Source organism: Delphinapterus leucas, chromosome 11 (assembly GCF_059928025.1).
Source record: "Delphinapterus leucas isolate spDelLeu-1000000601 "Yukka" chromosome 11, BTC_Dleu_Yukka2, whole genome shotgun sequence".
Taxonomy (NCBI): domain Eukaryota; kingdom Metazoa; phylum Chordata; class Mammalia; order Artiodactyla; family Monodontidae; genus Delphinapterus; species Delphinapterus leucas.
Genome location: NC_143139.1, coordinates 74522392 through 74533828, shown reverse-complemented (window position 1 = coordinate 74533828; position 11437 = coordinate 74522392). Strand labels below are relative to the sequence as shown.

The window sequence follows — 11437 nt, the reverse complement described above, 5'->3', positions numbered from 1 at the left end:
CTCTACTAAGAAACATGCAAATATAGAATGTTTTCAACACATGCAGTAATGCTAATAAAGGATCCTTTGCTTTCACATTCAACTAAATCAAACTGTAAACATTATCTAGGCTGAAGATTGCTTCTGCTTCATTTACAAGTATTTACTAAACAAATGGCTAAGAACACAAGATAATGGGAAGTTTCTTACTTTATCCCCTTTGGAAAATAAATGCAATTTGACATGCTAATCATAGCCCCCCCTTCCTTTTTTTTTTTTTTTTCTTTAGAGGACTTCTCCTCCGTAGCTAGAATATAGTCTTTTCAGGAATTTGGATCAGACTCACTTGCTATGCCCCATAAATGATACATCCTAAATTGCATTTTCCAGTGGGATTTCAACCCTTGAATTCCTGCTAAAGTATACCAAAATGCATGATGGTTTCCACAATCATGTTGGGCATCTATTAGAACCTCTATATTTATTTATTATTATTTTTTTGTGTGTGTGGTACGCGGGCCTCTCACTGTTGTGGCCTCTCCGGTTGCGGAGCACAGGCTCCGGACGCGCAGGCTCAGCGGCCATGGCTTACGGGCCCAGCCGCTCCGCGGCATGTGGGATCTTCCCGGACCGGGGCACGAACCCGTGTCACCTGCATTGGCAGGCAGACTCTCAACCACTGCGCCACCAGGGAAGCCCTCTATATTTATTTTTTTATTGCACTTACTTTTGCAGCTAGAATGAGGTTTTGTTTTAGTTGGACATTTAGTTTTAAATGGATGACGTGACATTACTTAATGCATGTAAATGCTAATCTGCTTTGCGATTTTAAATTCAAGTTCCTTAAAAAGGGCAAGTTGCTGCTTTTCTCAGAAGTGAAAATAAAAGCATGGACCATGCCAACATTTGATTATATGATGATTTTACCAAGCTTCATGAGTATTATCTTCTCTCTTGAGAGTAACATATGGACATCACTTTATATTCTCGCTTGCCTATTGTCTCAGAAGCTGAGAAAAATTCATTTTACCTAGACTGAAGAACCTCAGAAAAGCAAATAACCACTCAAAATTTATTTGATACTTAAAGGCAGTGTTTATATATTAAATTAGTATGCTTTTTTTTTTTTTTTTTTAAGGGACGGGATTTCTGTTTGAGATAGTATATGCCTGGATAAGAAGTTTGTTTGCCAGCTTTAAATTACAAAATTTTGCCATTACTTTTTTAAAGCAGTTGTTCTGAAACCTGAGTGTCTAAATAGTTGAACCCCACTCCTAGAGTTTCTGATTTAGTAGGCCTATTTTGCATTTCTATCAGTTTCCTGGGGTGATGTTGAGATGGCTGGTCTGGGGACCACACTTTGAAACCCCCCTGCCCTATTAGAAGGGGAGGTCCATGTGCTCCATATTCAGACGGTTATAACTACTGTAGGCCAGGATCATAAACTTATAAGAACTTTGTATGATTCCTTAAAGTTTTCAGTTTTCCAAAGTTGATTCTTATCATCTGTCTCTTTCCCCACACTATAGTTAAATCTTAAAACTGAAATAGATTGTTGGTGCTGGGAAGATGCAGAAAAACATCCAATAAGCCTGAACACTGGGGGTCTGCCCCAGGAGACAGAGTCGATGGCGACAGCTTTAAAAAGAAGAAAGTAAGTAGAGTCATAGGATCTGCTAAAAAGAAGAATAAGAAGGTCTGAGAAGGAGGAGAGATAGACACAAAAGCAGCCCTTCTTGCTGCTCTCCAGGCCCTCCCTCCATGTTAGCTCTCAGAGGTCACCAGACTCCCGTTAGTTGCTGGGGAAGAGGGACCATGGGGTCAATCCACTTCCTCGTTCCTCCTGCCAATTTAGGCCAAAGGAGAAGTGAGATGCTTAAAGAGTCTAAAATAGAAGGTATTTTTGCTGCTTTCTCTTATCTGCCCCTAGGGATAGTTTTCATTCCAGAGAAATTATTTTATTTGGCAGATTAATGTTTTAATATGTCCTTTGATTCATTTTTCAGTGAGCCTTTTAAGAAATGTAGCTGTGTTTTCCAGGGTATGTCAGCCATGAGAAGTCTCCCAAGCTGCGCCTTGAGTTTTGTTTTTTTTTTTCCTTCTACCGTCTCTGCTCATCTCCAAATAGTTTTCTACCTTTATAAGGTTTTCTTTCTCACAGTCCCTTTTAGAAAAGGTAGTATCAGGAACTCACCTCCAAGTTTTGCAGTTTAGGACTTGAGGGTTCAAGTCTGGTCATAAGACCTGGAGTAAATTACTTATTTTCTTTAGGACTGAAACCTCACATGTTAAATGCTGTCAGTTATACTTAAACCTGGTGGTGTTTCTGGGAGAATTAAATGGGATGCCTCTAAATTCTTAGTACAATGTCTGGTACACCATCAATGATGTTAATCTGTATGATCATTGTTACTGCTGCTGGGAGGCAACTCTTTAACCCTTTTTTCTCCTCTTCTTTCCAAACAATCCCAATTGCTTTATGGAGAAGAAACAGTGTTGCCCTAAATCTGTACATCACCCTCTGATTTCTAGTTCTCTTATGTTTCTTGATCTAAACCTAGTACAACTGTCTTAGTTTGTGCCCTTGGATTCCTACCTAAGCAAAGCAAGGCAGGTTGCCAGATGGGGAGGCTGCTAAAAGTGGTCTCCTTCCTGTGGGTAACCAAAAAAAGAATAAACAAAAGGCATTAAGTCTCTAGTTGAAGAGATGAGCCCACATGAAAGCTAAATTATTTAAAGATTTAAGTAAGAATTGGAGACAAAAATAGAAGTCATTTCAAATTACCCCTATTTAATTCATCATCCTTAGGGCTTTCCAAAAAATAAATCTGGTCATATCACTTCCCTGCCAGAAATACTCACACACCCCTCACTCCCAGCACCCTATGCCCCTCTCTACCCACCAGTTTTTTCAACATAGTTTATCTTCCTCATACTGGTTTAAGTCTTTAAGATACTCCAAGGTCAGGCCCCCTCTTTTTCTTCCTTCCAGAGACCTAATTATGGGCCAACTTCACTGACTCAGCAGAGATCACTCACTTCTGGGGCTTCCTTATCTCCTTTTGCCTCCATACACACCCCAAAATAAATGCCCTGTCTCTCTTTGCTATTAACACTCTGTAAAGAACTCTCCTGCTTGAACCTGTACTTGTTGGTTAAGCTGTGAGTTTTCTAAAGCAAGCACCAAGGACACCTAGCACTCTATCTGGAAGTAAGTTCACAACAGAGGTCGCAGTAGATAAATACTTTAGTGAATGCTGTCAGCTGACCAGCAACAATGAGGCTCCTCCAGCTCAGCAAGGAAGTCTATGGGCCTAAAGGTGTCTTTGAGGAGGGAGGGGCCCGATAGGGAATAAGACCTTTGCTGAGTGGGGATTACAGGGAGGGGAGGTGTGAGGGGGTGGGGGGGGAAGGCCTACTGGGCAACCTTGTGAACTGTAATACAGCCATTAAAGAAAAAAATCTGGGACTTCCCTGGTGGCGCAGTGGTTAAGAGTCCACCTGCCAATGCAGGGGACACGGTTAGAGCCTTGTTCCAGGAAGATCCCACATGCCGCGGAGCAACTAAGCCCATGCGCCACAACTACTGAGCCTGCGCTCTAGAGCCCGCGAGCCACAACTACTGAAGCCTGCGTGCCTAGAGCCAGTGCTCTGCAACAAGACAAGCCACCACCATGAGAAGCCCGCGTACCACAACAAAGAGTAACCCCCGCTACCCCCCTCTCGCTGCAACTAGAGAAAGCCTGTGCTCAGCAATGAAGACCCAACACAGCCAAAAATAAATAAATTAAAAAAAAATACAAAAAACCCTGACACTTTCCTAGCAATAATGCAGGAAGCCTGGATCACAGGGATGAAGCGAGAGACTGGAGTTTAGGAAGGACACCTCTTGAGCAACTTCAGGATAGAATGGCAATGTGAGAGAGCGGCACACAAGCAAATGACATGCATAGGTAACCTGATGTAAAAATACTAAAATGTGTCTACATAACGTGGGGAAACAAAACAAGAAACATTAAATGGGCGCAATGTGGACACTACCACAGTATTTCTTAAGCAGCATATCCAAGTCACTTTGGTCTCCATTTCATTTGCTTTGGAAATGCAGCCTAAAACAATGTTTATCTACAAAAACTATTTATGCAATAATCTAACACTTATGGCAGCCAGGAAGACAGTGCCATAGAGTTGAGTTACTTTTTAAATATTGACTGTCCGATTTTAAGCAGCGACAACTCTGTGTGATTCGTCACCTGACAAATTGCACGTCATGTGGGTTTTTTTGTTGTTTGTTTTTTGTGGGTTTTGTGCGTGTGTGTTTTCTTTTGCAAGTAATGGTTTTGATGGACTCATTTGTATTTAGATGTCTATTTAACATCAGTCAACAGCATTTACTATGTGTTGGCCTGTTTCTTAGGCATTGGGTGTACAACAGTGAATGACAGGGACTTCTCTGGTGGTCCAGTGGGTAAGACTCCGTGCTCCCAATGCAGGGGGCCCAGGTTTGATCCCTGGTTGGGGAACTAGATCCTACATGCCGCAACAAAGATCCTATGTGCCACAACTAAGACCCCGTGCAACTAAAATAAATAAATAAATATATTTTTTTAAATAGTGAATGACAGAAGATGCCTGCTCTGTAAGAATTTACAGACTAGAAAGGAAGAGGGTCTAGTAAACATAGTAAATCTAGTATGTCTGATCAGTACCAGGGCCAGGACAAGGGGAAGCAGAATACTGTAGTTACTCAAGTCCAGAGAGTCAGGGAAGGCTTCTTAGAGGATGAGCAGAAATTAGCTAGGGAAAAAAAAAAAGGGAGGAGATATTCCAGGCGGTGGGAATAGCATATACAATGAATAGTTTATGCTATTAAGCTATTATTAGCTTAATTTAGTGCTATCGTGTTCATAGATTAATAGTTTAGATGAGTTCCCAATAATGAAATGCAAAAGGTGACATTTAACGACTTAAAATTTATTCAGTTCAAAAGACCATGCTTTATTCTGATATGGATACCTTTCCTACTGTGGGGATATTATAATGTCATGTTTTCCCCAAAATGATAGTGACAGCAGATGGTAAGGTAATTCTTTAAAAAACATCTTTGGCAAAATAAAAGATTTTCAAACTGTGTTGATCCCTAAGTTTTACTAGTCTATGAAATAGAAAAAGAAGTTCATTCCCTCACCCTATATAAATGTTTTTTTTTTCTTCTTCTCTCCTTCTTTTTGGTTGAATAACACAATTACTCAAAAAGTCTACAGATTTGGATTTGTTAGTCCAAAGCAAACTGTTCTAGTACCATTTGAGCTGAGGGATGGGAATATAATGCCCAGCCCTTTGAGGATTCTAGTTAGTTGCCTGATAGTATCCTCTATAGAAAGTACTTTCTGAGCTCTTAAGCACTCCAAAGACCTGACGTTTGTTACTTGCGAACTTATTTTGAAACCCAGGTTCATTTTCTGGATTGTTTTGACATATTTCCTAAGATTTTTTTTTTAGTGCTTTGATTGAAAATTTTCTAGGTTTTAGAAATTAATTTGATAATTATCAAAGTGCCAGATGACAATATATATAAGCTGGCTTATATAGATATATAAGCTTATCTATATATAAAGATATAGATATATGTATTTGAATGTTTACTTAGTGCTGGAGACAGTGCTAAATAATCTCTAGTTATTCTACGTAGTCTTCACAACAACCTTTATAATTTTTAGATTACAATGCAGAGAGGTTAAATAACTTGCCTAAGGACACAGAGTCAAGAGATGGGTTTGTAAATAGTTGGGAGTGCCCTGTAGTTTAGCATATCAACAAGATGAGAAAGTGCCTTTATAAACTCAAAAGCTGTCAAGAAACACCTCCTTGTTTCTTGGATGGGAAGAGCCTTACTAAACTTCTGGAACAACATTACTAAACATATATGTCTGGATTTGAAAACCATTAGCAATTAACATTGTACACTATCTAAAGCTTACATTTAGGACCAATATTTATTTCCTTTTTTTTTTTTTTTTTTCTCCTTGAGTACTCCCTAGATCCTCTCGGGGTAAAAGAGGAATGTCTTAAATCCATTTGTCTGTTAAAGGAAAGATTTAAAATGGTAAACACACACATACAATAAAAAACAGTGGGAGGAAAAACCCTTCAAGAATATGTGAGTTAAACTTTCTGTTAACTCTATTCAGCTGAATTTCAGAAGCATTCAGAAAGGGTCCAGCTGCTGCCTGGGAAGGCAGTTAAAAGTACTGGACATTTCAGGGCTTCCCGGGCTTCCCTGGTGGCGCAGTGGTTGCGAGTCCGCTTGCCGATAGAGGGGCCACGGGTTCGTGCCCCGGTTCGGGAAGATCACATATGCCGCGGAGCGGCTAGGCCCGTGAGCCATGGCCACTGAGCCTGCGCGTCCGGAGCCTGTGCTCCGCAACGGGAGAGGCAACAACAGTGAGAGGCCCGCATACTGCAAAAAAAAAAAAGTAGTGGACATTTCATAATGTATGCAAATGTTAAGTCATTACATAGTACACCTGAAACTAACATGATATATATCAAATATATTTCAATGAAAGAAAAAAAAAAGTAGTGGAGAAAACATGAGCTGGGAGACAGGTCTGAGTTCAGATCCTAGCATTTTGTTATCTTCATTATTTCTATTTTGTAGATGAGTCAATTTAAGCTCAGAATTAATGGGAGTCCAAGTTGGAGACTAGGCTTGAAGGAGAAAAACTTTCCCCTGATTTCTAATGTAATGCTCAAGTGACTGATGGTGTAAGGAAAATGAACAGAGCTGATGATTAAGGGTGGGTGGGGTTTAGAGGGATATCAGAAAATCTTGTTCTAGGGCTATGGTCATTTTAAAGATTTACTTGTTTCCCTATCTCCTTTTTGAGTAGTGAAAGAGGTTTCAGATCCCTAGTGAAGTAATTAGCATGACGTTTATTTTTAAGCACACATATCTGAAAATTCCTAGAAGGAAACAAATGTACCTATTTCCCATTATTTTTGATGCATTGATGCATTTAATCAAAGAAAATAACTTCACAAGTCAATGCTTTTAAAGAATTTATTTTTATTATCCTTTAAAGTATTTATTTCACATGTAACTACCTAATTACTGTGTATGAATGAAAAAATAATCTAGAAGTTATTCTTTCAAGCCCCGTTTTACGTATTTCATTTAAACAACAAAATTTTTTCTCCTACTGCTTTATAGTAAATTCTACTTTTCCTTCATTTCTATACCCTTTGGCTCAGTACTGTGTTTTGCAATATTGATGACCAAGTAAGCTCAGGATATTTATTTCCATCTGGCAGAGTTCAGCTTCTGCCTCTTGTTTGCTTTCTCCATCTGCCCACCCAGCTCACCATCTTTTTTTTTTTTCTCCTCCTTAATGGAGTTCGGGTTAACCCTCTCGCAGGCCTAATCCTTTTAGCAGGCTTACGCCTTCGTATTTTTTTTTTCCCTAGTTTTGCAAGTAGGACTTCAAATAAACTTAAATGTCTGTGCCTAATACTTTCACAACCTTCACATTTTACCTTTTTTTTGTTTTTATAAAGAACAGCAGAACGCTAAGGCTCAGATAGTTACTTGGATTAGAAAAAAAGGAAACAACCTTCGGTTTTGCGCGTAAACGGTGTAAAATTCATTACATAGATTTTTTTTCTTTTTACAGACTAACCTTATTACGGTTGCCATACTCCTCTTCAGTAACAGGCTTTCTTATCAGTTTAACCTGGGTTCAGTAAGGTCTCCACTCTGACTCCTGAAGTTACTGAAACAGCAACCACAAAAGGCTTACTAACCTTTTATTTATTTATTTTGCAATTAAACTTTGACAAAGACATCCCCCAATCCTCCCTAAGGGTGGAGCATAAACGGCGCTGTGGCGTCGGCTGCACGTGTGCGAGGGGAACTAGGCTCCGGAGGCTGCAGGATGCCCCGCAAGAGCCGGTTCTCCCTCCTTTTCTCCTCACTCCCTGTATCCTCAGCACTTGTACCCGCATCCCGCTGCCCCGTACGCTCTTCCGGCCTTTGGAACCAGCCACAGACTCGGCGTGGGGACAGGATGTAAACACCGAGTACAGCTAGCGGCCGGTGCCGTGCAGGCCGATCCGTGCCGCCGGCGCGGGTGTAGACAGCCTGAGCCGGGCGGCTTTTATCTGCACAGCATTAAGCCTCCTTGCAGGCGAGCCCGGGCAGCGCACTCCTTCAGAAGACGCGCTGGCGCGGCGCCTAGACTTGCTGAAGCGAGAAGGAGGGGCGAGGGCTGGGGGCGGGGCTTTCACACGCGCACCCTGTTTCCTCCGTCCCCCGCCACTGCTCCCCCTTCTCCGGCTGCCACTCGGGGGTTTATTTGTTTACAAGCGGATTACGTCAGCTCCTCCCTCTCTTCCCGGTCTATGGGCCCGCCCCCTGGCCCCTTTTTCCCGCCCCCTCCGGCTCCGAATCTGCTTGCGTCACAATGGTGCGATCTCCGGAATGGCTGGAGTCGGCCGTCACGCTCCCGCCACGCCACTTCCTTTCCGCGGTGCTATAAAAAGTGATGCACGGCCTCTGCTTCTCTTTGCCGGTCTAAGCTGGAAATGCAATTGTTTGAACCTTCGGAAGCTGCGGAGCTGGAGGCGGAGGCGGCTGGGGAGGTCCGAGCGATGTGACGAGGCCGCCGTCGCTCATCTTTTCCTCTCTCCTGCCGCCTCCTGCCTCAAAAATAACTTTTTTACTATAAAGAAAGGAGAAAAAAAGTAGCCGTTCGCGCCTCACGCCCTCTCTCCCTCTCAGCCCTCTGACCTGTGAGGGAGCCCGGGGTGGCCGCTCCGCCGTCGGGGTCGCGCCGCCGAGCCCCGGCCGCCCCGGGCCGCCCCCGCCCGCCGCCCCCATGCATCCCTTCTACACCCGGGCCGCCACCATGATAGGCGAGATCGCCGCCGCCGTGTCCTTCATCTCCAAGTTCCTCCGCACCAAGGGGCTCACGAGCGAGCGACAGCTGCAGACCTTCAGCCAGAGCCTGCAGGAGCTGCTGGCAGGTGAGCAGGCCACGGCGGGAGGGCGATGGGCGCTGGGGGACGCCGCCGCACATCCCCGGGCCGAGCCGTCGGGGCCGCGGGAGTCTCGGTGGCGCCGCGCTCGGGTCCGGCCGCGGGACGGTGGCTGGCGCGCTGGGGGGCCGCTAACGGCGGGTCCCGAGGAGGGTTTGGGGGCTGGGCCGAGGGCGCTCCCTCCCCCCACGGCTGGCAAACCGAGGGGAGAAGAAAATAGACGCACAACAAAGAAACTAAAGCCGACCAAGTCTGGAGCTGTGGTCTTCGGACGGTCCGCGGGTTTGGGGGACAAAGGAGCCGCGGGGCTGGGGTTGGTTCGACGCCCCCTTTCCCCAATCCCGTCCAACCGTTGCGGGCTCGGCGGCCCGGCCCCGGGGTGGGAAAGCGCGCCGCTGCCCCGAAGCCAGCCCGGGACGGACGTGCCGTCTCCCCCCTCCTCCTACCCCTTCCCATTAATCATCGGATTTGTCACGGGTACAATTACAGCCCTGCCCAGAGCGTGGTTTAGGGTTGGTTGTTTTACTTCCCTTCGGGGTCAACAGTCTGGTGGCGCTTCTCTCCTCCAAAGCTGTAAACCCCATTGTGTGCGTCTGGGGTGGGGTGGGGAAGTAAACAGGCTCCCGGCTGGCGGAGGCTGCGCGCCTGATTCCCGTTTTGGCGGCCCAACCGGTTGGTTCCCGGAGATTGTTTTGTCCCGTACTACTGCTATTTCTAAAACCCGGCCCGCGTTTCCCATCTCCGCACACGCACAGCCGCGAGCGCGATGCTGGGCATTTAAAAAAGTTGATAGTTCGCATTTTCACTCCAAGGAGCCAGCGGAAGAAGGAAACTACGGCGGGAACCAGCAGTAACGGTGTCTAAGCATTGTTTTCTCTGTTCTTTTCTTCTATAGAACATTATAAACATCACTGGTTCCCAGAAAAGCCCTGCAAGGGATCAGGTTACCGCTGTATTCGCATCAACCATAAAATGGATCCTCTGATTGGACAGGCAGCACAGCGGATTGGACTGAGCAGTCAGGAGCTGTTCAGGCTTCTCCCAAGTGAACTCACACTCTGGGTTGATCCTTACGAAGTGTCCTACAGAATTGGAGAGGATGGCTCCATCTGCGTGCTGTACGAAGCCTCACCAGCAGGAGGTAGCACCCAAAACAGCACCAACGTGCAAATGGTAGACAGCAGAATCAGCTGTAAGGAGGAACTTCTCTTGGGCAGAACAAGCCCTTCCAAAAACTACAATATGATGACTGTATCAGGTTAAGATATAGTCTATGGATGCATCATCTTATAATGGATGGATAAATTTGATTTTTGCTTTGGGTGGGCTCCTCTTGGGGATGGATTATGGAATTTAAACCATGTCACAGCTGTGAAGATCTGGCACAAGATAGAGTGGTAAAAAAATTTTTAAGTGACAGTGCCATAGTTTGGACAGTACCTTTCAATGATTTAATAGCCTGTGAGTCCAAGTAAATGATCACCTTATTTACTAGGGAGTGAAGTCCTAGGGTGGTTTTAGTTTCTCCCAGACATGATACCTAAATTTTTACATCAGTCCCTTTAACGCAAATCTGTGTTTCAAAGAACCTTTCTCTGCAGTAGAACTTGCAGAGAAAATTTGCACTATGACACTTAAAGTTGTTATCCTTTCTGGCAGCTCAATAGGAAAGCTCAACATTTTAAACATGGTAGTACTGGAAATTTTATGACAAGATTTTTACCTAGCACTTAAATATGTATAAATGTACATAAGACAAACTAGTAAGCATGACCTGGGGAAATGGTCAGACCTTGTGTTATGTTTTTGGCCTTGAAAGTAGCAAGTGACCAGAATCTGCCTTGGCAACAGGCTTTAAAAAAGACCCTTAAAAAGACACTGTCTCAACTGTGGTGTTAGCACCAGCCAGCTCTCTGTACATTTGCTAGCTTGTAGTTTTCTAAGACTGAGTAAACTTCTTATTTTTAGAAAGTGGAGGTCTGGTTTGTAACTTTCCTTGTACTTTATTGGGTAAAAGTCTTTTCCACAAACCACCATCTATTTTGTGAACTTTGTTAGTCATCTTTTATTTGGTAAATTATGAACTGGTGTAAATTTGTACAGTTCATGTATATTGATTGTGGCAAAGTTGTACAGATTTCTATATTTTGGATGAGAAATTTTTCTTCTCTCTATAATAAATTGTTTCTTATCTTGGCATTTTAATTAATCTCTTGTCATGATTACAGAGGTTCAGCTAAAAGAAATATATTTCTCAGAAGACTTAGTTTCTGTAAGCCATGTGAATGTCAGTTGCACACTGGTCATGCTGAAAAACATTTGATAAGGAGTGAAGATGATCTGTGTATACATATTTAGGTGTTGGAAGATAAACACAGGGGTAACATGCTTTTTCAAAAGTTCTAAAGTGAAAACATGGACA

At 43.7% G+C, this 11437-nt stretch overlaps 1 protein-coding gene across 1 annotated transcript; it reads left to right on the top strand.

Moving 5' to 3' along the window:
• The first annotated feature begins 8540 nt into the window (after window positions 1-8540).
• Window positions 8541-11220, top strand: BTG1 (BTG anti-proliferation factor 1). The gene is made up of 2 exons (XM_022552403.2): window positions 8541-9003; window positions 9911-11220. The coding sequence occupies exons 1-2, from the start codon at window positions 8856-8858 to the stop codon at window positions 10276-10278; spliced, it is 516 nt and encodes a 171-aa protein (XP_022408111.1). The 5' UTR covers window positions 8541-8855; the 3' UTR covers window positions 10279-11220.
• Window positions 11221-11437: the final 217 nt, after the last annotated feature.